The 27,227-nt window shown below is 36.1% G+C and overlaps 3 protein-coding genes across 4 annotated transcripts in view; 1 reads left to right on the top strand and 2 right to left on the bottom strand.

The window, feature by feature from the left end:
- Window positions 1–121: 121 nt before the first annotated feature.
- LOC129795965 (zinc finger protein 107-like) lies at window positions 122–1,993 on the bottom strand. The gene is made up of 2 exons (XM_055837556.1): window positions 1,159–1,993; window positions 122–1,089 (listed from the first exon to the last, which is right to left on the bottom strand). Exons 1-2 carry the CDS (start codon window positions 1,854–1,856, stop codon window positions 429–431), a joined length of 1,359 nt encoding a protein of 452 aa, XP_055693531.1. The 5' UTR covers window positions 1,857–1,993; the 3' UTR covers window positions 122–428.
- Window positions 1,994–2,000: 7 nt separating this feature from the next.
- Window positions 2,001–3,255, bottom strand: LOC129795992 (Golgi SNAP receptor complex member 1). Its single transcript, XM_055837592.1, has 5 exons — window positions 3,106–3,255; window positions 2,829–2,998; window positions 2,662–2,754; window positions 2,290–2,585; window positions 2,001–2,205 (listed from the first exon to the last, which is right to left on the bottom strand). Exons 1-5 carry the CDS (start codon window positions 3,125–3,127, stop codon window positions 2,103–2,105), a joined length of 684 nt encoding a protein of 227 aa, XP_055693567.1. The 5' UTR covers window positions 3,128–3,255; the 3' UTR covers window positions 2,001–2,102.
- Window positions 3,256–3,669: 414 nt separating this feature from the next.
- LOC129795925 (titin) overlaps window positions 3,670–27,227 on the top strand; it is a 28,712-nt gene continuing 5,154 nt past the window's right edge. The window contains exons 1-2 of one of the 2 annotated variants that reach the window (XM_055837480.1): window positions 3,670–4,120; window positions 26,031–26,113. In XM_055837480.1, coding sequence (XP_055693455.1) covers window positions 26,044–26,113 — 70 coding nt within the window. In that variant the 5' untranslated portion in view covers window positions 3,670–4,120; window positions 26,031–26,043. Of the gene's footprint in view, window positions 4,121–24,712; window positions 24,891–26,030; window positions 26,114–27,227 lie in introns of those variants that run through there. The other variant, XM_055837488.1, reaches the window with a different exon arrangement.

Below are 27,227 nucleotides of genomic sequence, written 5' to 3'. Positions count from 1 at the left end.
TTTCTTCTCAGTTGAGCACTACTTAGTCTTTTCAGTTTTACCTATATCTCCCCATTTCTCCCCATAATCGTATTTTTTCGATTTTACGGAAAATTCAAATAGGAATTAAAAAACTAAAAAGTTTTTATTTAAAAACCTTCTTTATTTATATATTAATTTTAAATAATTAACACTCGATATTATATTTTAATCCCATAATTAGGATTTAAAAAGAATCAATTTTATCATTAAAAAAATACCAAAATGACGTCACATAATTAAGGACAATCTTTCTCTTTTCTCTGATTTCTCTCTAAATCCTCAAAAAACTAACATAATTTATCATTTTAATTTCATTGAAATCATTAATTGAACGAATAAGTTAAATAAAATGAAAGTAAAATCCAAAACACGATAAAATTGTAAAATTCTCTATCTTGGAAGCCTTCTTAGGGCCCAAGAATCTCATCATTATTGGCATGCTCAATTTTCTCCCATTTAATTGTCTGCTGCTGCTTAGCTTCTTCTGGAGATTGGGCGAAAAATTTAACAATATTGGGCACATCTGGCGACAGCCCATCGATCTTCATGGCCTCAATTAGGCTGCTAAAGGAATTATCTCCGAGTGTTCCATCGACAAAGTGACTTCCTGTAGCGTCTCCACTATTCTGCGGGGAGTCTGTTGTCCCGAAAAAGACATTCTTTGATGCACAAGCTGCTGTGGGAGGATCTTCCTCAATCTTTTCCTGCTTTACAAAGAAAATCTTCCCATCGCTGATATTCATGTTATCCTGAAAATCCCTCGGGGGCATCGTCACCGTGTAGCGTCCATCTTTCTCATCAATGATCGCAACAATGGGAATCTTCGACATGGACACAATGTCTTCCGGTGTTGCCTCACGGATAATGCTCTTCTGGCCAAGATCGTATATTCGCATAAGGATGGAAATGTTGTTTTTGGAATTGAGAAGCCCAAAAGGAATCTCATTCTTCATCTTGACCTTCCTCATGGCATCCGTATCCACGTAGGGGATCACAATGGACTTTTCAAAAGAGAAATTCTTGGGGATTGTTGTTGAGGCGGAAACGAGTGGAATAATTTTCTTTGGTCTGCAAAGAAAAAAAAATTAAAGATTCGTCTTATAGGAGGAGAAGATCTCAGGACTTTGGGAGACTTACTTCTTCTCTGAAGATTCAGAAGCTCCTTTGTGGACTTGAATGTTGTGCTCCTTGAATTGGCTCTTCTTTGCGAAGCGTAAATTGCACAATTTGCAGTGAAATGCAATTCCCTCCTCCTGGGAATGTGTCTTCATCTTGTGACACGTGAGATTGGACAACTGATTGAATCCTCTGGGGCAGTAGGGGCAGCGATAGGGACGCTCATTCGTGTGGATGTAAACGTGGTTCCTGAGGTTGCCCTTCTGGTGGAAACCATGCTGGCACACGGGGCACTTGTAGGGCTTCTCCGCTGAATGGGTCTTCTTGTGCGAGATCAGCGTGGACATACGATTGAAACTCTTGCAGCAGACATCACACGAAAAAGGACGTTCCTGATTATGGATGGCTTTATGCTGCTGCAGTGTCGACGTTTGCCGGAAGGTCTTGCTGCAGACATCACATTTGTACACCTTGGCATCGGTGTGGGTAGTAAAGTGCCGGAATAGGACGTACTGGTACCGGAATTCCTTCATGCAGACCCCACAGACGAAGACTTGTGTCTCAATTCCATTCTTCTGCTGGACAATCTTCACCGTATAACTCACCGGGCTAACTTTCTCCTCATCCTTCATCACCCCATTCTCTATCACCTTCTCCACAGCTGATTGGGAGAGCAAAAAGTCAACTCCGTGCACCGGAAATGCCCCACTTCCTGCCATTCTGCCCAGAAAATCTCTTCCCTGATAAAAAATCTTCAGTTAATTTTGTTTTTTGCGCCGCCAACTTTTCTCATTGCGCCTACTGATATTCCCCACCACTAGGCTGCAGCACTGTCCAATAAAAATAAACTCAACCATTCAAAATATAATTGCAACTGATTTTTATTCCAAAAATAAATGAAATAGATAAAAAGATATTTTACGCAAAAATAAACATGATCCTCTATCCATATGGGTGCTGGGACACTAATGAAATGCATAGAGAATAAGGAGGAACGTGCATACGGCGATAACTCCTCCGAGAATTAGAGAATCTCGTCGTTTCTTCACATTGATGCGCTGAATTAAGCTGAAAAATCAATGAAATTATCAATTAGTTTGATAAAATTGCAAATTAAACCCATTAAAACTGAAAGAAGAGATTACAAATTACCTCGATATAAGGGGAAAACGATTGGAAATGTCATTGAAGCGCGTCTGGAGGCGCTTCAAATACTGCCGCTGGGACGTGAGGTGCTCCTTTGTCTCCATTGCAATGCTTATTTGATCATTGATGAGGCTGTGGGAGGAATTAAGGTGGGAGCTCTCTTTGAGATACATATCCCGCCTACTGAGTCCCCCACCAGCAATGGAGGATGAATTGCCAATCCCAGAACCACGCAGAAGTTCCTCTCGTTCAATTCGTGTTGTATGATTCGCCCGGATTTTGCTGAATTCCTGCCGGTAGCCCTGCAATGAAACACCGCAGATGACACAATTAACTTCCACAACGTCCCAAATCCCACCAAGCAATCCCAAATCTTACATTCAAGATCTCCCGATGCCTCTGAAGTGTATGAATCATCATGGAGGTGCTACTTCCGGGTAATTCTGCCATTTTATCATTAATATTGGAAAGCTGAAAGACACATAAACATCTTCTGTAACCCAAGGAAGCCATCCAGAAACTTAGATGATGAAAGGAAAACTCACTTTCTCAAGCATCTGCTCTATTTCCAGGGAAAGATTGTCAAAGATATGTTCACCGAGGAGCGGAGCTGAATCGGGACTCGAAGAGGTACTCCCACCAGAACCCACCTTGCTAAAAGCCACTAATTTTAGGTCAATATCATTCTCTAGTCGTCTGGCCAGCTTTCTCAAATCTAGAACGCAGAAAAAAAATAAAATTTTTAACATTGTTGGCAAGCTTTCGTCATGATTTTTCCTTTTGATTTTTCAATTGAAATAAAAGAGGAAGATTTCAACTAACCATCCCATTCGGAAGAAGACATCTTGAGGAAGGATCTTGGTTAAATTCCTGTCTTAGAAAGAAAGGAAAAACACGAAATTGCAGATGATAAAAACACGGAAAAATATTACATGGAAAAACAAACTCTTTGACGAGTCAGCTGTCAAGAGATTTTTTGTCTCAATCACTTTGTTGGATAATCATACGACATGTCTCATAGAATTCCAACAATAAAAATTCTGTAATATTGAGGTTTTATGATTCTGTAAAAATTCTATACAAAAACTAACTTCCCACGCGATAATAAAAGGAAATTAGCGCGAGAATCTTCAAAGATAAATTAATTTCTCACCTGAAACACCTGAAGATAGTTTTTCTCCGAGGAATGTCCAAGCAAAAAGGGAGTTTATGTCGTTCTTGTTACATTAAAACTTCCCAAATTGATCAGAACAACATTTCATTCAAAGAAAATTGCCATAGAGGTCCGAATGAGGCATACTAATAAGATGGTTCCAAGTTCAATTAGCCAAACTCCTATAGGATTTCCTAACAGATCAGACTCGTGTAGCCAGGAGGCAGCGATTGCGAGTAAACGAAAACTTAAACTGAAACGACTTTATTTGAGTGCTGGCATTCAATGCGACAAGTCTGTGTTTGTGCGTAAATTCTTTTATTTTTTGTTGCTCCCCAGCAATCCCAGAGCCATTCCAGTTCACCCAAGATTGGGTCCAGCAATGGAATGACTTCTTCTCCATGCACCTGAAGTCTAAGCGAAAAAAAATAGTGATTGTGCCTTGGCCAAGAAGTGCTCTGAAGTGTGTTTGGTGAGGAAGATTTTGTAGAAAGAGGAAGAGAGTTGAATTCTTCCGGTCAACATAAGTGTCCTCTGCCCCGTGTGAGTGCTCCCCCCGTGTCCCCACTGAATATCCTCGTGATTTCCGTGTGTAGCAACACATCACCGGAACTGGATTTAATTGATCATCAGCATCCACAAGAAGCAGAGTGATTGGAATTCCCAGAGGCGACAAAACGACATGTGAGTTGTGCCCCCTATTTTTTGCCTCTTTTGCACACACTATCTCTCCACCTCATTATCTCAACTGCGTGAGAAATAATTAGTTTATAGATTTATTAAAGAGCCTGGTGTGTTATACAATTTTCTCCAACTTACAAGTCATTTAACGCTAAGGAATTAGCATATTGCGTAAGGTATTTTTTTGTACTCTTGTGCCCCTCCTCGCTCTCAGGTTAATTACCCGGACAATTTGTGGGGACATTTTCACCGCAAGGAATGGGCAAATATGTTCAAATAGCCGGCCACCCGGAGGAAGATCTCGTGCCCAGATGATTGCATTGGCATGTAAGGAGACCGCATGTCCAGCAGAGCAAAAGTAGAGCTCTCTGGGTGATCTGGTTTAGCGCCTGCGGCTATGGGGCGATGCACAGTTAAGGTGTCTCTTCTGGCACAAAACTTCTTTCTCTCTCTCTCTCTCTCTCTCTCTCTGTGCACTTCTTCCGCTTCCCGCTGTCCACCTGCATCCACATGGGGGCACCCCCTTTCAAATGATGTGCGGACTCCCTGAATACCCCGAGGCAGCTGCAAGTCGTGCCTTTCAGTTTTGCACAATCACGAAATTCTCTGAATTGCTCCACATCCACTAGATGCCCAACATCTGGGTGCATTGGACTGTCTTTTGCTGCTGTTTCTTGCATCTCTCATACTGATCACACTACAAGGTCTCTCTCTGTCATGCCACCTTCTACATTCCTTCAGCTCCTCGGAGACTATGGCAGTCTCTTCCACAATTTCTGGTCTTCATTCCCGCATCTTACTGAATTGCCAAAAAATCGTTGAATTTGAAAATTTATTTACCTACAAACACCTGTTGCTCTCTGTATTGTTGTTGTTGTTGCTTGAAGATTTGAATAAATTTTTCTTTAAGAAAATTTACAAGAGATTCCTTTCGAAATGAAAACATCTAAAGTAATCAAAAGTTCTCTACATTCCTTTGGTCACGAGTGATAGCTGGAAATAAAAAAAGCGATAGTGATTGTTAAATAAAAGCCTCCCTTCGGCCCGTCGTCATTCAATCCATATAAGAGACCAATTTATTGATGGATGGCAAATAATCGGAGCTCCGCATCTTCTCCCACAATGTGCGCCAATCAGCGAAAAATGCCGCAATTTGATAAGTTTTCTGCGAGATAACACACAGAACAAAACAACACCTTCCATTATTGCCCACAATCTAATCACAAACGTGGAATTGGAGGTATTTTTATACACCACCATCGCACAGAGAAGAACATTGTGAGATGATTTTCCTTTTCTTCTCTTAAGCAAAAAAAAAGGAGAAGACTCTCGGGCAGGTAGATTCCCTTTCTCTGTTAGGAAAATATTAATTGAAATTCCATGCCAATAGCACTCAAACCCGGAGACTTTCATTTTCATTTTAAAACTCACCGTGGAATATTTTATGTGAGGTTTATGGAAAAGATCACGAGGTGGAGGAATACCCGAGAGCACTCAATGAATGATGATGGCAAAATATTATTTCTCTCGCAGACCCCAAAGTCTTTTACCTGCAATGATTGACTTTGTTAAACATCCTGAATTTATCTTTATCCAACGGCCATTGAACTTTAATTAATTTATTGTCGAATTAAGGTAAGGAGGATTTAAGGATCAAAAGTTTTTTTTTTGAGAATTTTTTGTGAGAAAGAAATTCTAGCAAAATTGGAATAGCGATAGCAGAGAAAGACAATAAGAAAATGAGATAATGAAATTGCTTTATAAACTCTGACTTTCTTATCTCAAAACACACTGTCTTGGTTAAATTGGGGTTTTTGCGACACTAAGAAGTGTCGAGAAGAGAAATTGGGGAAAAGAGAATGTTTTTTGTATGGATTTTTTTGCTCCTAGAAAGTGTTGATAATTTCTGGGAATTGAATAAAATTCAATTTGAGAGAAGCAAATGAAATTGGGAAGATTGAGATTGATTTGAGAATTTTTTACGTTTTATTTGAGAGGTTTCGTGTGTATTTGTGCCCTTCATCAGGTCTATTTTTCAGTTGAAAATTTGATTAGACGTTGTCTTTTCGTCCCTTTTCGCCTGTTGATCGTTTAACGATTTTTTTTTTTCAAAACACTTAACGACATCAAACTGTTTAAATTTAAAACAAAACGAAAGGACGCCAATCCATTCATGGGAAAATTGAGAATATTCTTGCAAGAGAAATTCCATATCTTTAATTCCCATCCATTAAGTTTTTATCAATGTCCAGAAAATATTTTATTTATACACTTTGTGTCATCAATCCAGTCATAATGTTGCAGAGAGAGGTGTATGAGATGATCCATCGCATATAACTTCCACTTTGCATGTCATTGCTGATGAATTTAACAAGACCCAACTAATTGAATGGCGTCCCCAAAACGTTTCAAGTGGAATTTCCACCTGTGTGACAAAGTCTTATGGGATTTAGCTCCATTACCTACTCCCTGGAGCAATTTCTTGTGCGCCTTTTTCGGTATATAATACTGTGCTGTGTATGTAACCAATAAATGCACTGCAAATTGCAAATTGCACATTGGAGACATGCGCACGAAAACTAAACAGCAATCATTCTAACGTTGATCTCATGCCACCGTTTTGGCTTTTAGTTAAGTTTACCTTTGCGCGGGAGGAGGTGGGGAAGTGTGCATTCATCAACGTCAACCAAAACAAGAAGGTGATGCTGAAGGTAGTTTCTTTCACTTGTATACTGAAGAGATTTGCTCATTTTGCTTGTGCAATGTCGTGTTGGTAAATAAGAGTTTATTTAAAGTAAAAAAAAACTCCCGCAATGCATTTCACACGCGTTGTGTCTGGGGCAGGGGAGAGGGGAGAAAAAGAAAATTCCCAAAACCGCATCTCCTTGACAATTGTCCGTATATAAGATCTTCATGTATGGAATTTCTTTTGAGGTGTGCGCACCACAGAAATTGTTGCGTTTTTTTCTTCATCGTCTCTCTCTCTGTCTAAATTGCCCATCATGCAAAAGACATCTCTCTAAAGGGAGACACGCTCTCTTGCATTCAACACGAGATGGAATGCAGCAGCATAACTGAAAAAAAATTAAGAAAATAATGTATTTACCGCACTAAATCGAGTGGTTTTCGGAGATATTGACTTTTTTTTGGGAGATTTGGGTTCGGCTCATCAAGTGCATTTAATGCTTCTGCGATGACCCTCACGCAGAGACTTTCCCCAAAGATGAAAATTATCTGAATTCCCATGAGATTGCTTCTTTATGCCTTTCTTATTCGCCCAGTCTCAGAGAAAAAACGGCTCTTTTAGGCTGCTGATTAAAGAACTTGTTAATCGTTCGTTGGCTTTTGTAGGAATGGCGCGTGTAACAGATTAAATTTAAATTTAAATAAATTCCTTTATGCAATTTGGATCTTCATCAGGACTCCATTAGGAATTTGATGAGGGTTTCCCTAAAAAAAATTATAAATCTTGCAATTTCCTCATAAAGTTAATAAATAATATTCTTCATGATGGTAGCTTCCTCGTGGAATTTTGCAAACAAACACCGCAAAGACCTTTTTCTCTGGTCAAAAATGAAATCCCAAAGCTGAAATTAAGGTCAAACAGTGCAGAAATTTTATCGATATGAAGCAACATTATATAGTTGGTTAGTTTGTTGTAAAATAACCACATTCGACGTAGACACAATGGTCGCGCAAAAAGTCCGAGGGAAAGAGAATGATCATAAATCTAAATGTAATCTCCGCGAGTTAGAGAGTGGCGGAAAAACTTGTCGTAGGGAAAAAGAGTCAAATGGAAGGTCGAATAAATGAATGTGTGGAAAAAAATAGTTATAGCAATGGAAAATATGTATGAGGGGGAAAAATGCCGTCCTGCCTAAATTGGCAAATGTTTGCGGGTAGGGCCTGTTCCAGGTGGAGGACAAGGAGGTGAACAAGAGTGGTCAGAGAAGCGTGGGTTTAATTTTTGCACAATCCCCCAATGTAAAACCGTCTCCACCGTGCTTCTTTGGTCTACCATCGGGCAAGCAAGTTTGTATACAGTCGTGCCTTGGCATAAGATAGTTTAGGATATACTCTTCACACTCATTATTTTCAATACGCGAGAGCAGTACATCCTAGACTATCTTATGCCAAGGCACGAGTGTATTGCAATAAATACGAGGAGGCAAAAAAAAGAACATGTGCAACAAATAGCAAATCTCCCACAAATACACCTCAAAGTCACATTGCAAAAATGCAAATAATCCCTGCATGTTGGTGTGGAGATGTCGATAAATAGCTAAGAGTACTCAATTCTCTGCACTTGGTGCACTTGTTCCCGCATCCACCAAGAAGTGGCGCTTGAATTTTCTGCACTGCCCATGGGATGTTGGAATTACAAAATCACTTCATGTCGACTTCCCCGCAACTTCAATTAACTCAATCTCTGGCTCATGAAGACAAAACAAAAAGATAAAGCAGCACAGGTAGGGGGAGAGCAGCGAGCAATGTTAAAATTATAAGACACTCTAGCAAATGGGGGAAGGTGGATCAGGTGCAGTGAACAACGGGGCAGGTCCATCTGGGTGTGGGAAAAAAGTGCTGATGGACAAGAAGTTGAGGATGGGATAATTGCTCAGGAGATGAGCGAGCTTCGCATAATTTCTCGTCTTAATACTAGACTACATAGTCTCCAATAATAAGTGGAAGACATCCTCTTTCAATTCTTGCAAAGATGTGAATGACAATGATTCTTGCTCAGCAGCTACCACCATCTCTCTGGGCCACTGATCTGCCGTGAGACAAGGCGCCAAATCTTAGCATTTCCCTTGCATTGCCACGTCCATGGTAATTTGTACAAGAGTGATTCAAAAAGGAAATACATAAAATAGTAAAATATAAGTAGAAGTAATGCGAGAGTGGCGCGAGATTGGTGCCTGCAAGAAAAATAATCATGTTGGAATGCTTCCTCATAACAAATCACGAGACCATTTTGTGGTGGTGCAAAAACTTTGCGCGAGAGTGCAGTGAAAAGTTCAAAAGTGTTGAATTTCTGGAGAACGTCAAACAACTGGAATTTCGAGGTGGGATTGCACGTTGGCGCGCACAGTATTCCTCCACCTAAAGATATACTCTGGCAGCACAACCTCCAGGAGAAGAATGCCAGACAATGGTGTTCTCATCCAATTAAAAGTGTCTTGTTGTATTCGATGAGGCTCCAAAGAGTTCGTGGTAAATATAAAATTACTCATCAGTCGCCAAAGTTGCGTTCAGCACAAGAGATTCCCCCATCGACCCACCAACATAACTCTATTCTTATAAATTAGAGAGACACACAAAAATGCAACATGTTCAGGTACATAGTAGAGTATGGACAGGGTACGTTGGGATATCTAGATAAATTATTTCGTGTTCTGCATTATCTTGAAAATTAAAATCCATTTTAAATGTCTCAGATTCCTGAAGAGATTTGCAATTTTTCTGAGAAATACCTGATCTTGTTCATGACCGAGAAATATGCGAAGATCTTTCATTTCTTTGTTATCTTTAATTAATCATTTTTAACCGCATGATTTAATGTTCAATTTTTTCTTGATTAGAAAACTAAAGTTAATCTCTAAATTGAATCGATATAATTTCATTTTTTACGGTAAATTCTTAGAATACCTACTAGAAGTATTAGCAAGATAACAGATTTTCTTGCTTAGCAATAAAAATTAATTTTGAAGTGTGAAAGCTGGGATTTGAACCTGGGACGTTTTTGCTGAAAGCTATGATCTCTAACCATTGTGCCACATAAGTCATCAATTTATCAGTTGAGAGTTATTAATTCTAAGATTTTTATTTATTAAATTATAAATCTCAATCTTTACAATTTTAATTCTTACCTTTATCAAAACTCTTTTCCCCATTCATTTATTTATCGAATTGACAATCAATTGCATTGCAAAATCTTAACTGAATCTTACCGCACTGTGATCGTAGTTTTTCTTCTTCTCCAAACTGTTGCAAATTCAACAATTGAAAGTGAATTTCTTTAACAATTGCAAGAAAAATTGGTGTGAAGAGAGGGACACACAATTTTTCAATGGATAATTGAAACAACATCCTCTCCTATATGTAAAATCTCTTTTTTATTCTTCTCCCTTTCAATCTCTTCCACATTGTTTATTTAAGACGCTAAAAGAGACGTTTTGCTTTTTTTCCATCCTAAATGACAATTGCAAAAGAGTTTGGAATGACACTCTCATGAGACGTTGATGGTTAATTTGTGCAAAAAAGAAGTGAGATTTGTAGAAAATAAAAAGATGTGCTTAAAAAAAACGAGCCGTGTGCAAGGATGGAGAAGAATGGCAAAAGAGTGGTGGTTTGCAATAAAAGTGAACTGTTTATGGGGCCATTATCCGAGAAGAAAATCAGAAAATTGCACCTGAGAGTGGGAGACAGGTGCACACAGGGGGGAATCCCTGTGAGCCATCAAAATCACATATGTGGGGCTCAATGGTCAAAAGGTTCATGGCGCGGAGGGAGGAAGGTGGGGCGCAAAGGGGATGGGGGAAGGCTCTTCACCGCAGAAGAAGAAGAATATTGCTTACATTTATGCATGATAAAGTGGGAAGATAAACGGCTTTCTAGACCTACGAACGTGCCTTTTGGAGTTCTTTTTTCGTGTGCAATTGGATGTCTTGGGCTCTCTGCCATCCACCGTTCCAGCATTTATTATGAATTGTATCTCCATTCGAGAATTTTCACATAAATATGCTGGAGGTTTGTGCTGTTTTGAATTTTCGAGGCGCAGAGCGGCTGCAAGATCTTATGAAGTTTCTTGCAGTATGATCGAGCAATTTGAAGCTAAAATTATCTTTAATTGCCTTCAAAGTTTTAAGTTTTTTAATTTAAATTTTCTTTGCAAATTATATAAAGATTTGAGAAAAATAAATATTAAATATGCAGCCGGTACTTACCATCTTAAATAATCAGGCGCAGTTCTCTCCCTGGAGCGTACGATCACACGCGGGAGAAGAGATGTTGTGGAATGAATGAGGAGGAAGAGAAAATGCTATGGATTGTCCTTGTGAAGGTCAATGAATGTTCACGCCACGTCCACAAATGCTGGAAGAAAACGAGAGAATTTTTGTGTGTAATGTGCATTTCGATGATCTTCATGATCTTGGACATCTCCTCCAAGCAATTTGCCACTCTATGTGATCTTCGGCACACCATGTTGTACATGTGGGAAAAGAGTCTGGCCACATACCGTGGCTATTTTGCTTCTCCAGAGTACATGTGAGGTTTACTATTACCTGCACATATAAGAAATTAATGAAAGGTGGATATTTGAGTTTTCATTCAAGTGAAAGTATCTAATAAGTGACAGGCTCTCTTGTCAACCGTTACCTTTCCTCTTTTACAAATAATTTCTTTCTCCCACCCAAGCATTTACCGGCCAAAGAAGAGGAAAATCCAAAAAGAAGAATTGCTTGAAGAAGAGAAGACCTTACAATTGCAATTACACAGAAAATAAAAGTTCGTAGCATTGTTCGTCAAATTTCGTGAAAGGTTCGTAACTCCAATGCTTTTATATGGGAAAATTCACCTACAGGTTCGTATAATGGGGTCTCACTCCCAGGGAGGTTAACCCCATTTTACGAACCTGGAGGTGAATTTTCCTATGTAAAAGCATTGGAGTTACGAACCTTTCAAGAAATTTGACGAACAATGCTACGAACTTTTATTTTCTGTGTATGGTCATTCATATCTAAATCTTCTTTTTTTTCATTCCTTCTTCTTTACCTTTTCTGCATGCACGTACTTTGACCGTTTTTCAACTTACACATCATGCATGAACGGTATGAATGATGACAATTTTTTCGGTATAACTGCGTGATCTTCTTCGCGAGACCGTCCCCTTTGCAAAGTATTTTTTTGTTATTAAATGAAAAGGTAGAGAGAGAGAAGAGATGGAAAAACAGCTGTAGCGAGTAATAAAGGAACATTGAGAGAGAAGCGAATTATTGTTGTGTGTACAAGAAAATGTATGTAATTTGCCACTGGGTGAACGTCACCGTTTGACCGACATTTAATGAACTGATTAATCATATTTATCGGTATTTAACTATTAAACGGAATACGAAGCATAAATTGCAATAGAACCCTCTCCTACAGCTAAAATCTTCCACAACACATAATTAGCGCGTGATTTTCAATGTCTCTCGAGCTTGAACTAAAAGAAGGCAGAAAGAGCGAAGAAAGGGGGGTGAAGATAGAGAAAGAGAGAAATTAGAAGTATAATTTTTATTTTACCCACAATATTTTATTTTGATCGTTCAGTCTTGTCCTCAATTCATTCATTTGTATAATAATATATTCAATTTGGAAAACATTGCTTTTTTTCTCTCTCTTTCTCGTCTTCTTTTTCTACTTTTCTACCTCGTGATATTCTGATTAATTACGAAAGAAATTTAATGTAATGATCGGGATGTTTGTCCTTTCAACTCAAATTCCTTTAGATTTCTTTTGATTGTATAAAAAAATTCAAGACGTAACTGTCTTTCTTAATAAATTTCTTGTGCAACAAGCAAGTTCTTTTTCTATTCTTAATCGTGATGTTTTGATATTTGAAGTCACAAAAGCATATAACTTGTATTTCTCGTTTTCCGTGTTTATTATTGAGTTTTTTGGCATATTTTCATCATTATCGTATCTGTGTAAATTGACTCACTATCGGCATATGATTTTGTTTTATTTAAAAGGTCAAGAAAAGCGTCTCATTCATGTATTAGGTGGAAGTACTCTGCGTTGATTTACCACTAAAATTCAAGACGTAACTGTCTTTCTTAATAAATTTCTTGTGCAACAAGCAAGTTCTTTTTCTATTCTTAATCGTGATGTTTTGATATTTGAAGTCACAAAAGCATATAACTTGTATTTCTCGTTTTCCGTGTTTATTATTGAGTTTTTTGGCATATTTAAGAAGAGTAGAAAAAAATATCGCGAAATTGACAAGATAGCAAATTTCATGTTAGAAATATTGGATACATAATAACTTTCTAATCGTATTGGTATAATATTAGTTTTTTTTTCTTTTTTCTGTCTCCATATTCTGCTAGACTTTTTCTTTTTGTAAATTGTTTTTTTTTTTTTTTCAACAGTCTGTTTCATGAGAGTGAATATTTGGACTTCTGTTAAAGACTATGAAAACGCCTGGTAGTTACTAAATGAAAGTTTAATTGAAATATAAGCCCCATTATGTATAACACATTACTGAATAATTAGTAAAATCAATAATATAAATTTTACCAGGCGTCTCCATCGAGGTTCAAAGAATCAGGTGCTTGAATGGAGGCGCCTGGTCTTACTACAAATCATCATTTTATTTAACAAAAATTCCTTTAAAAAAATAAAAAGAGTTAACATTGATTTTCCAAAAAAAAAACTTTTCTATGCAATTTTCTAACGCTGTGTGACTGTGGTCATTGTGGTACACACTGTATTAACACATTGCGGTGTGAATGTACAACATTTTTCCACACAATAAAAAATCATCTCACAGTGAGATTTAATATTATGATATATTTACTCTCCTTCGCGTCATTTTCAAGCATTCTTTTCTAAATTTTCAATGCATGACCGAACAAGTGCAGATACAAAAAAAACTAAGCAGAAAATTCGTCAATGTATGCGGTAATTTGTAATTTTCTGGGACAGAAGAATTGATTTTGATTTTCCCCATATAAACCAAATTGCACAGAAGGAGGGGCCATTGATACAACTAAAAAAAATAAAGTCAATCAATGTTAGAGCATGGGAAATGCTACAGAAGGTTCTCGCGTATGTTTTGTGCAGAAAAATCTCGGTAATTTTGAGGTGTGGACTAACCCATTTCTTTGTCATGGTGATCCTCTTTCACCACCAGTCGGATTGGCGGTGTTGCCAGAATGGATTGCACGATACGGTGGATGATTGTGAAAATGAAGACCGAAAGAAGGGAAAATTCCACAATATCTCTCTTTCACTCTCTCACGATCATCTGGCAAAGCTGGAGCTTTTCACGCGATCATCCTATTGATCGCATCGTTTCAGCCTGACTTGTCATTTCCTCCCGTTGCAGATCATTCTTTTTCATCTCTCTCTCTTTCAGATCATTGCGTGCCCACCTATTATAAAGCAAGTACATGTTATATTTTTCTCGGGTTGAAAGAAAAATAGTGCCTAATATCTTTTCGTGTGCAATTTGTCACCTCGAAAAAATGTGAAAGGATTTCGCAGAAGAAAGAGGTCTTTAAAATTGTAGCATATGTAGCTAAAAACACCATGTTGCTGCAGTAATAGCTCTGTGTGTGAACAAACTCGACAAATTACTCACAAGATGATCTTCTTTCGTAGCTACATATGCGCAAAGTATGAAAAAGCTTCTCAAGAGGCTCACAGACACTTGTGGCGGGGAAAAAATCCATGAGCTTCTTTCATCATTATAACACTTGCTATACTATTTCATCCAATTGTTTCACAATTATGATGTGTGTGCGTGTTTGTGTTGGCTCTATGTTGTTTTATTTTTTTCGGAGTGAAGTGAAATGTTATGCAATATATGCTTAATTGCATCGTCAATCGCTATATAATTCAAGCTTGTGGATCGTTTAATTTCTTTCTCTCACAGCGCCAAAAGAAGGCAATCTAATGTTGTCTAGGTCGTTGAAATTGAAATGCCTAGAATTTTTATAAAGTCTAGCATAAGTTTAGCTAGATAATATAGGTACTTAGGTAAGAGTAGAATAGCTAGGAAAACAATTAAATGAATAAATTGTTGAAATTGCTGATTTTTTAATAAGAATTCTGCTGTCTCAAAGAGATAAGAGACTTTATAGGCCTAACTATTTTGTCTTATAACTAAAAGAATTTACAATTAATGAACCACGTGGTTAGTTCTAAAATGAAAAGAGAAACAAACATTACATACTTTCAGGTCCTAAAAATGGTCGTTTCAGCTGTTGTGACCCACACTTGGAAAGTGCCCAACGATATGGTGTATAATTGAAGTGAATAAAAACGAAAATATTGAAATAATTGGGTAAAGTAGAACAAAATATTCTTAAGCAAAAAGCAAGTTGTTGCTGAAATTCCCCACAACTCACCGCGACTTTGAGGAGAATGTCTTGAATTTTGTATTACTGAGGTTTTGTATTTATGTAGTACATTATAAAATTTGAAAGGGACCGATCGACAATCAATTTGAACTCTCCGCGTATGTGTGTGATTTTGTAGGACACCAAAAAGTTCATTGAGACAATTTTCTTGTAGTGTATGCGGCTAAGATCTACATGGTGTTTTCCATATCCATTGGAGTGAAATATCACGCGCACTGTTCTTTTTCTGCAGTGCACATAAGTAGCAGTTTTATGTGACCTTCGCGGTATAAGAATATTTTATAGAGCTGACGCTGATGGTGAGACACCGCCGAGGGGTTCCTATTCACGATCTCCCAACAAAACCCAAAGAGGTATTCAATAGAAGAAAAATCCTGTTCTACCAGTTGCTGATATAACGTAGAGTAGTATGGAATTATGTACATTTTTATATATATGCTGCGAAGAAAAACCAGCAGAAATCTTCTTATAGAGGAGAGATTTTTTTCTCTTCTCTTACTCCAATGTCCCTCCACATCGCACATAGCACCCATTTTGTGTGAGATCAACTGAAAGGAGAAATATATATAAAAAAAAAGTCTTTCATTTTGGCTATGTAGGTATATATAAGTTTGGTACTTTGATGGAATTATTATTGATGAAAAGAATTTCAGTTGCTTTTTTGTGCGCAATCTCATGGCATCCATTCAAGACGCGCGCACAGTGTGCACATTAATCTTATGTAATCAAATATGTGTGTGCGGAATGAGTTATGAATTTTTTTGTCGGTTAAATCAAATATAATAATCTAATATAATGGATGATAATTTCACAATTTGAAATTGAAATAAACATCCATTTCAGCAAGTTCAGGGAGGAACTCTCATCACTCCTTCATTATGAAATGTTTTATAAAATAAGAATTGCATTGAGAGAGAGAGAGAGCTTTTTCTTCTACTTTTTGGTTTCATGCCTATCATACAACCATTCAGCGCAGGAGGTCAAGACAGATCTTCTTGGCTTGACTGAGATTTGTTAGCTCGCTTATTGATTTTATTGTAAGAATACTTCAAAATTTTTAATTGTTTCGTTAATTATTTCATGAATTAATTGATTCATTACACTAATTTCTAGAGCAAGGATATTCCTCTCCTTGTCAGGAATTTCGCAAATTTTTAATCAATTCCCAAAGAAATCATTTATTAAATTCAATCCCCAGTTTTTCTAGTCAATGGAAATAATATATGAATAAGCAAAAACCATCAAGATTTTGATTTCTTGGAAGTCAAATGGAGTTTCAACGAGCAAAGAATCATGAATAATTACGGTTCAACAGCATTTTTGTGTGTGATATTTTGTTGTTTATATTTTACAAATGGACTTTGCTATATGGTGTTGATGATGGTGGGCAGTTTGGGATGGTGAGGAGAAGAGTGTGTTCATTTGAGCAATGAGGAAATGAGTTGGGTTGAAAAAGGCAAAAATATTATGTACATCCAATCGACGACTTTCACGCACTTGTTTTAATCTCTTTTTCACCTCCTCGACGTCCACATGTGTTCTATCTTTCTTTCTCTCTCTCCCAGGTGGGTTCATGTATACCCAACCTGTGTGATGGAATGTGATCAAGAGTTGAATCGCAAGAGCTCTCCATTGAATATATATAAGATACATATATGTATGCATGTACATAATATTGCAAATGATGAGGAAATGTGTGCTACTGGCCGCCAATAAGTGTGATACTTCTCAATTCACTCTGCAATCGCATTAGAGCGCACAAGATTAACGTCCATTTCGAGTGAATGGCTTTTTTGTGTGAATTTTTGCATGTAAAATCTATGCGATGTTTTTTTACGCCTTGTTCAACCTCTATGCCAATCTTTCTCTTTCTCCCACAGAGATAGGTGGCAAAAAAAAAGATTTTGAGATGTGATTTCCCGTGAAAATGGAAGCAATTGGCATGAGTTGTGCTGAAAGAGAAAGATTATGGCTTATTTGATTCCATAAATTGTAATTTGGTATTGTATAAATTGAAAATACAAACATATGGATTATCGCGTCAATAAATTTCATTTTTCCACTCTTTACCTTTCGCTATGATATGATTTTATCGTTGAGATCATTGATTACATTGAGGCGGTAATATATAACTATAGTAATATAGTGTTGCAACTTTGAGTAGTATTTGATGCAAACTTTAGAGAATTAAGCGATTTAACACTTGAAGCACTTCCTGAAATGTCCTGCCTATGTATAACGTACCACAAGCATAAGGTATATAAAATTAAATGAAATTGATTTAAACGATATCACGTGTTTAAATCATTTTTTGGAATCTCTCAGAGAGATCAAAAGAGCACGTGAATATAAAGTTAATACCTTGAAAGTGATTTATTCTTCCACACACAATTTTTCCAATGAATTCAGTAATTTTTTCCTCAAAGTCAATTTCCACAAAATGGGGCCAAGAATTCACTTTTGAAAACATAATATCCCATAAAGTACCTTTTTATTCAAACATTAAATCATTCACTTTTAATCTCAATGCATAAAAGCTCTTTTGCTGAGTAAAGATGATTTTTCTTCATCATCATATCACGCATAAGCTTTTCAATTAACTCTTTTGTTGCCACTTCTACCTGCCTCGCATATATACCTCCCACCCACTCCCGTTAATTATATTCATCTAATGAGTAATTTCTCACTATCTTCAAACACTTGTTATTTTGTGATTTACATCGGAAACCTTGACATGTGTGTACCTTTGCGGAGTGCACGCCAGTCAGGGGGGGAAATGAAGAAAAAAAGTGTGTGTATGCGCACGGCTTATGTAACAAATTAATTAAGGCACTAATAGATCTCACTCAAAACTATGTATGTACACGAAATTAATGATTCTTCTTTTTGCCATCCTCCCAATTTATCGTGTACAAAGGGGATTATTTTATTTATTTCTTTTCTTCACTACAAAGCTCCTTCACATCCCCCCAAATTTGTACATAATATGGGCAGGCAGAGATTGTAAAAAGTGTTAAATGAAAAATCGTGAGGACGTTTTAGGAACGTGATTTGCACCTCTCGATCCCTCGCGCAGATTCGGCTGGTGGCTTTTGACTTTTATTGAGAGCATTGCTGGATGTGTGCGACGACAAAAACAATTCAGACATGCGCTCTGGATTTTTTTTTGTTGAAGGTGTGATCTCGATTTTAATCAACGCACGTGAGGTGTTTCATGCCCCCCAAAAAGGGTCACTTTTGTTGCTCCTTATTTAAAAAGACTTCTTTTTTTTTCTTTCAAGCTAAATAGTGCGAAGATCAAGATTCAATTAAATCTTGGATATTTAACACATGACCTTGATTGACCTTGAAATATCGAGTTTTTCTACTTTAAAATGCCAAAAGGAGAAAAAAATCATGAATGTTGTTTCTCCTTCGAGTTTGCTATTCAATATTTATTTTGCCAATTTTATCATCTTGCGCGCGTCATGAATTACAAAGATTCTCCCCACCAAAGAGCTTCTGGAACTTTTTTTTTTTGAAGTGTTTTAAAGTAAAAAGAAACGTTCTAAGTTAATTTTATTTCCAAAGAAAATGATTAGAATAATTTAGCGCGGTTGATTCTTTGCGAAATTGCCAATTAGCAAGCAATTTGCATGTTTTATGCGATTGCAAAGACACTGCCAGGAAGTTCTTTTGCAAAATGTGGTGCATAAAATTTTTTGTATATGTATTTTAATGCTCACTAAACATGGGAATTCAATGTCTCATGCACACAGTTATCACAGGTTCTCCAAGAAGGTCTCACCTATTCTTTGTCAGTGTCAGAGAAATTATATATGTGGAGCAGAATGTGAAGAATCAGCATTAAAATCACAATGGGTGTACCAATATTAATATATACAGAAAATGACAATGTCGCGAATTACATTCAATTGAAAAATCTCCGTCACTCTTTCATTTAATGCAGTGTGCAACATTCTTAATGCATATATTTTGTTCTAATGTACAGTTAGTGTCTCCAGTACCGACTTTTCTTTCTTATGAGCTCAAAAGGAAAATTCTCATAGTTAATATACATTTTAATTTAGACAATTAAGGATCCTTTTGTACACGAGAATGAGATTTAAAAAAAAATTAAATTAAAATCTCAAAGCTCACCTGAAGATCTCTTAAATTAACTTCTTGTACCCCCTATGGTTGGGTGTATGAATGGCACATACTGTGCCATACAAAATGTCTGTTAATGCCTATTTGTGTGGTGTGAGCAAGAAGAATGGGTAATATTGTATATATTTGGAATGTACTATGTAGGTATGTATATATTGCGTAATTTCACACGAGAGGAGACACCCATAAGTGAAGAATTGCATTTAATAATCTCTCTGTGTGTCACACTGTCCATTATATGGACCTATTATTTTGCACACAGAGTGTGAATGGAATTATAAAAAGATTATGCAGTGGAAAAGACATTTTTCCTTGACCATGAAAAATTGACTGTTGTATATTAAAAGCTCTCTTGCGCGATGGGAGGATTAAATCATGAAATTACAGTGATTGGCATTTCTTCGGCACAAACACACACAATAGGTCGTTGTGGCGGGAGGAGGAGGGGGGAAACGACATCATAAGCATATATGATTGAAGTGTGACTATGCAATCTCCTTACGATTTATTCAAGATGGAGCCAGTATGGTCTCTCACTCTCTCAATCATGCTGTTAATATTTCCGTGAAATATTGTGTATTGATGTGAATTGCAATGTGGAATTCGATGGCATGAACGGGCATGTTGGGGGTATTGTTTGATGGGAGAAAGACTATCTATCGTCGCAAAATGGACATAAAGATTTTCTATTCTTTGCATCTTGATGATGGGTATGAGGTTGAAAATTGAAATTGTAATCATCACACGCGAGGAATGGCAAAAGAAAAGGTAAATAGTATGTGCGGGGACAAACACTAAAAGCGATCATTCCATCAATGGGTGTGACTTGGATTTTTCCTATTTCACTCATTGATCATTTTTGCCTTAAGCTTTGTATTTGAGGAGCACCGGGGGGCGCACAAAGGGGAGAAAGAGAAATTTAAGATATTTCAGGAATGTCTTCTCCACTAAAAGTGTTCAGTTTATTATTCATTTGCCCATTTTCAAATAATCACACATGGTTTGCCTCATGGTATGCCAATAAGGTAATAAAAAGTCGATGACAAAGGTAATTTAACTTTGCCGAGTACACGATAAACGCAGACAAGAAAGATTAAAGCTCTATTTCAATTATTGTTCAATCTCTTTCATTTTAGCTTCTTTGGATTTGCAGATTTTTTGCAAAAAAAAACAATTCATTTGCGAGATTCGAACTCGAAACTTTCGGTTACATAAAAATTAATGCGCAATATGACTAATTTATTAAAAGAAATAAAGTTTTTTTATGGATATTTCCGGGCGTAATAAATTAATTATGATTGATTTATTTATTAATTTAAAATTTAGCTATTCTTAGGCGACTGATGTAAGACTGATTCCAAGCTCTCAATACACGGAATATGCTTATAAAACATTGCAATTTCAAACATTTCTCTCACACAAGATGATTTAACATCACTCAATCTCAAATCTTATTAATTAATAAACTTCTATCACCCGTTTCGGATCTATAGATCCTAACTACCTAAAACAAAGCTCAGTCAATTACATTATTCCTTCACCTTGCTAGATTGGGTCTACGAGCACATAACGATAAAAAAGAACATCAAATAAGCTAAAATGATTTTCTCTCCTCAAGACATTTTATCCTATAATAATAATTTTGTGGTACGTTGGGAGTGTGAAAATTTTTCTGCATATGCGTCCAATGATTTTCTAGTATAGGTATATGTATGTGATACCTACCTTTGTGGCTGATTGTTGATAATAAAAGTTGCGTCAATAGAAAAGAGCTCTTAAGTGACCACATCATTTCGAAAGTTTTAGACCATAGAGAAGTAAATTAATGGCCTTCCTCTTGCCTCCTGCCATCCTCTTCGGCGCGGTACCAATACTTTGGGCATCGTAGCACCTTAATCGCTGCTGGTTAGTTTACAGCTCCCATGCCGTGAGCACCGTGAGGTTTCAAATGAGGAGAAAATGTTTTTTAATTGTTTTTCTGCAATAATCACCTATGATACAATATTTTAGTGAATCCGTGAAATTCTCTAAAAATCCATTCGAAATCCTCATGAAAATGTTTTTCTATTTCTTTTTTCTATTTTTTTAACAGTATTAGCGATGTACTGGTAAAAAGAAATCCCCATATAACATAAAAGGTTGCCTTTTTATGGCTTCTTTGAGAGAGAGATACTTTTTTTGGGCTAATTGCAAGGTGATATGTATGGGGAATTTAATCATAAGCCGTGAGGGGAATCACTTTATCAGCACACAGTGAGGGGTTCAATAGGGAATGTCAATGGATTAATAAGTGAAGAAAGAGGAGGAGGAAGAGGTGTAGGAAATTCCCTTGCACGTGGCTTCCGGTTATACCACAAATTGCGACGTCATCGAAATGTGATTCTTTAACCACCATCTAAATACTTTATTTACCGTCCATTATTCCATTCTCTCTCTCGGCATGTCTTCTTCATGCTTGAGCTTTCTGAGCCCGAGATAGAGATGAATGTGACTTGGGACGGAGGCTACGTATATGTGAGTTTTCTCTATTGACTTGTCCATTGTAATTTAATAAGGCACTCACATTCGCCAGGGGTCAAAGACACACGCGCGCGCGGAAGACACAAGGTATTGCCATTTATGGGGGTTGGGAGAAAAGAAGAACACCATCGCGCAATGGCTTTGATTGATTTTAAAACTACCTCTCTGCTTGAAAGGCCTGTCCCACACGACAGCACTGTGAGAGAATATTTTTGTCCCAGTAGAGGAATCAATGTCTCCCATATCCATTTTTGGCATTTTTTAATATTCTTGCAAATATTTATGTTGAAAGCAACATATTATCTTTATTTTTTTAACCGTTTCAGCGGCAGTTTTTTTTATTCACAGACTTTGTGCTCTTTGCGCGCGTCTTTAATTGCCAAGTAGGGAAAACATATCGTGGGTTTAAATACTCGAAAAACACCAACCATGGGTGTTTGTTATCTACAACACTAAATTTCTTCTCATTAAACGTGCGGGAGTGCTTAGTCTTTTATTTTTATATATATTTTTGTACTCATTTAAAGCTTCCTTCGCATTTTGTCGCATGTCTCACTTGGGAATGAATTTTCTCTGCAATTGTTACCAACAACCGCCCATTTATCTCGCATAAAGCTACCGGTCGCACGAAATTTTCAGACAGAGAGACAATTTGATTCCCATTGATTTTATCCAAAATGGCAAAATTTATATATGTTTCCACCTGCAATGAAAGAGATTTAAATGATGCGCCAATAAACTACATTTTAAAGGTAGTAGAATGCAAGTAGTTGCACCAACAAGAGACCTTTCCCCTTTATGCAATCGCATCAGACACTCAATCGACAATTAACTCCACTTTTCTCGTCCTAATCATTTTCGCTCGTTGACTTTTTGTGTACAGGATTATTCGTGAAAATTGTTCAAAAGATTTTTATTAGTCAATAAATCCTTTACAAAAATAGGATAGAACTTCAAAATGAATAAACTCCTTTTAATTCATAAGAAAAATCAATTGAAATTTCTCTCTGTCTAAAAGCTGTGAGTTTGCAAATTTCACTAAGAGCCCTGTGTTGGGGTATGCCAAAATCACACAAGAGGTGAATTGTTGAGGAATTAGTGTCTCTCTTTTCTAATGTTTGGTCTTAGATCTCTGAATGGGGCGCCCCTTTTACAAGTGAAATTAATGCCGAGGTTCCGCTTCATTGGCTTGATTGATGAATTATTGTAAAATTATTACACAGACATTGTTGTGTGAAAAAGCAGGTACAAAAAAAGGGAAGGGTATATCTACTTAACTATTTGCTCTATTGGAATTATATATGTACTTATATTGGCTATAGGTGTCCCAAGAGTGAAAATACCTCCATTAATCTCTCCTGGTGTTGCCGCAAAGAATGCCTGCAATTGTGCATTCGAAAACTATGTGAACATACAAAATATTATACGATGATGATGAGGAAATAACTTTGTGGATGGTTCGCCACACTTTGATGGAATTTGGGACATATAAGAAGGAGGATTCCTTTGAAGAAAAAAAAAGAATGCTTGCAAAAAAAATGAAATTATTAAATTAACTTTCAACTGAAACCCGTGCCATGGGTTTTACTCAATGCTCAAGAAAAACACGGCATTAGGAATATAATTTGTATGCCACAGAGAGTATCAGCTGAGCTAATGAAATTTCACGGAGGATTATGATATTCTTAATAAACTTTGCTGTATGTTGTTCGTTTTTTACACGGAGTTGACGTCTTCACAGTCACCTGACACGTGGATTTCTTCATTAAAAAAAACCTTTTGTAAATACATATCTCATATTGAAAATGAAACCAATCTTTGCATAGATTACAAAATGAAGAAGAAAAAATCACCTTGACAGCTTTCTGATTTTTTTTTTCATGAGGGATTTTCATTTATAGAAAAGAGAGAAAATTTTGAACAGAGGTATATACGTAATTAAAAGCAAAGATGATTGTTTGGAGTATGTCGCCTTGCCTTATCGCTACCAATTCCAAGAGCAAGAGACAGAGAGGGAAACAAAAGGTTTCGATAGACAGAAAAATGGGGACTTGATACTGAATAATTCACACAATCTTATCAAAAGTATTTCTCATTCTATAGGGTGTCCCATGAAAAATGTTCTTTATAGAAAATATGAAAATTATGTTTCTAAATCAATCAGTAATAGACGTGATAGACCTGATGAAGACTTTACGATAGGTTCGAAATTATTTCATTTAAAAAAATCTGTTTTAAAACAAATTATTCTTTGAATGACACCATTCGTTGAAAAAAAGTTTGCACCTTAATTAATTTTCTAGTAAATTTTATTCTAGCAGAATGCCTTCTAGCTAGAACTCTTTTTAAGTCGCGTGTTCTGTTTAAGAATTCCCTTCTATAACTAACCAAAATTCTGATTCTAAAGTAAGATAAAAACCAACAAGGCAATTAAGCAATTCTTTATTGGTTCAATACCTCGTAGTTTTTTAATAAAACGTCAGACTTAAAAAAATTAAATTCTTTTAAAATAAGATGCATCTGCCTTTGGACACCCTATGCGCAAAATGAATTCCCCAATAATCTTCCCTCTATATATGTACATACAGTCACAATAGCGAATAAAAGGTTGATTTTTTTTTGCGCAATTGTGGAGAGACATTCCTTAGATATTGGAATGAAATTGATATCGTGTGCTCAAAAATGGCATTTTGCTATAGAGGTTCCCACTCTCATGTGTACCTACTTATTAGTTCGTGTTTTGTATTAGTAACCAGAGAGAGGTGTCTATAGAGAAGGCAATTAAATAAGATTGTTTCGTGGCGGTGTCGCCTGGACAACAACAACAGCAGAGTTTATATTAGTGCTTGATTGTCGAGCGGAAAATGATTATGAGAGATTGTGAAAAACTCTTTTAGTTTTTATAAATCATCAAAAGTATTTGAGTGTTGGAACGGTGAGAAGTGAAATAAGTTTTTGGATTTCACGGTCAATAGGCAAGCATTTTTCCTTCATTTGATTTTTATTGCAATTAAAATTTGTAATTGTCACACCTTTTTGCCTCATTTTCACATCAATGAATTTTCTGCGTGAATGTAAAGTAAATGAAACTGAAGTGTAGCAGTTGTACAGTAGCTACTAAAATACGAAAGAAAATCGTGAATAATTTTGCAAGTTTGCAGAATGGTGTACCTATTTATATTTCCAATGCACAGTAAATAAAAAAAATATCGTCTTGGGTATTTCATACTCAATCAATTTTAATTACTCAGCCTGTGTTTTTTTTCTTAATTCCTACGTTATGCGTTATATGTCTTCTCCTTGCAACAGTGAGGTACAAAAGTGTTTTTTAAAAACTCATTGAAAAATTCGTTTTGTCTCTTATTACTCAGTCTGTTCTGGATAACTAAATTATAATTGTTTTCTAATCGCACAAAATCTCTTCTAGAATTTTTTTTGATAATTTTTAAAATGAATTCTTCTTTTGTAAAATTAAAAGAACTTCAAGGAATAAATTTAAACAAAATCTTTTAAATAAAAATTCACAGAAAAACAGCTCTTCCCAACGGCGCTTTGCTATATTCAAGAGGTCTTCATATTGGAAATAAATATTTATTTATCTTACAGCTCCCTGTAAATAATTCCCAAGGTATATTGCTTTTACAATTGTTTCAAGAGCGAGTTTTTCCCTCGAATCGACACAATTCTGCTGCAAAATGCAAAAAAAATCATTTACTTTCCCTCTCTACGTCTCTAAACAAGCTCACCGGAGCAATAGGAGATTCTTCATTAGAATTCTCCCCTTGCATTGCACATATCTCATATTTATTTATTTATTATTTTTATTTACACATTGAACACTCCAAGCCACGTGAGTAATATTTTTAATTACACCACTTGGTTAAAATGCCATCGTGCGAAAGAAGCGAAAAGATGTTTCTTTTTCTACCTCAGTGTTGCGTATCACTCTTCTTTTTATTCTTGCATGCCGATGACTCAAATGAACTGCGTGGGGAGGTGGAGGAGAATCTTTTTTTTTTTTGTATTTAATCAAAGAGAAATGGGAAGCCATACCAATTTCCCGTTTTAGCGCGAAAGTTCAAGGAATTAATGATGTTTTTTTCATTTCATTTCAGACACGAACAAAAAATGATGAATGGAGGCGTTAAAAATGGATTATCCACTCTCAATCGATTACTGGGGAAGAAGAATAAAGATGGTAAGCATTTCCTTTCTTCCAGTTAAGCTTGGGCTTGTCTGTAGAGATTAGAATGTTAGTTTTATGTGTGGTTCAAATATTGATTTAACAACACCCAATTTATTCTCTGTGCCAAATTCTTCATCAATTTAGGAAAATTTATCCATTCACATTTGCAAATTTTGAAGGCAAATCAATTGATTTATTTCACCTGAATTTACTTAAAATGAATCATCATGATGCAATTGATGAACAGCAAGAGCACCCTGTAGCGTGTATTACGCATTAGTCAGAGAGATAGATACTTCAGCTAAAGATTCCATGCTTGTGATTTCATTTTGCAGTGAATGAAAAAAAAAGTAAATTTGATAAGAGAGATAATGGATGTGCGGGAGAATAATTCGCGTAGTTTTATTTTATTTTTCTCATTGAAATTCTATAGTCGCAAGAGAAGGTAACTTCTGTATAAATTGCCGCTTTTGTCGTGTTTTAGCGTATTTAAATTTAATGTTTTATTATTTAAATGTCACTGATATTGTAAATGAGTCAAAAGGGAATTCTGTGAGATAATTTTCTATTATTAAAATTATATTTCTGAGTTTTTGTATTAATATATCGGCTTCTAAATCAACCTAGATAACATAGATACATCTTAAAAGGTATGTTATATAACCGATTTTCAAGCAATAAGCAATTTTTCTAAGAATTTCTAACGTTAGGCATTTTTATTCTAAATCTTCTAATGTTTATTATTTTATGAAATTCTAGCATTGAGTATTCCATTTCCTTTTGTTTTTTGTTCTAGAATTAAAACAAATTCTTATTTTATTCAAAAATATTTTTTTTACAAATTTTATTCCAAATTCATTGAATTTATTAATTTATTCTTGTTTATCCCAAAAAATACTAATATTCCCTTTTCGCAGCACACTCAAAGAGCCTCCATGTGAATCTTTGCTTCCATAGGATGGGTTATCTTTTTTCCAATCACGAGTTTTCTATGCCAACATATGGGGGAATATAATTTCTGTTGATGATGAATTTGCTCAATTAGCGCTGACAATGAAATGAATAATACATAAATATTGAATATTTGATGTTAATTTCCGTCACAGTGTCGTCATAAAAGCATTTT

The sequence above is a fragment of the Lutzomyia longipalpis genome, chromosome 1 (assembly GCF_024334085.1).
Source record: "Lutzomyia longipalpis isolate SR_M1_2022 chromosome 1, ASM2433408v1".
Classification (NCBI taxonomy): Eukaryota; Metazoa; Arthropoda; class Insecta; order Diptera; family Psychodidae; genus Lutzomyia; species Lutzomyia longipalpis.
Note: the sequence above shows the minus strand (reverse complement) of the source record. Positions and strands in the feature narration are given on the sequence as shown.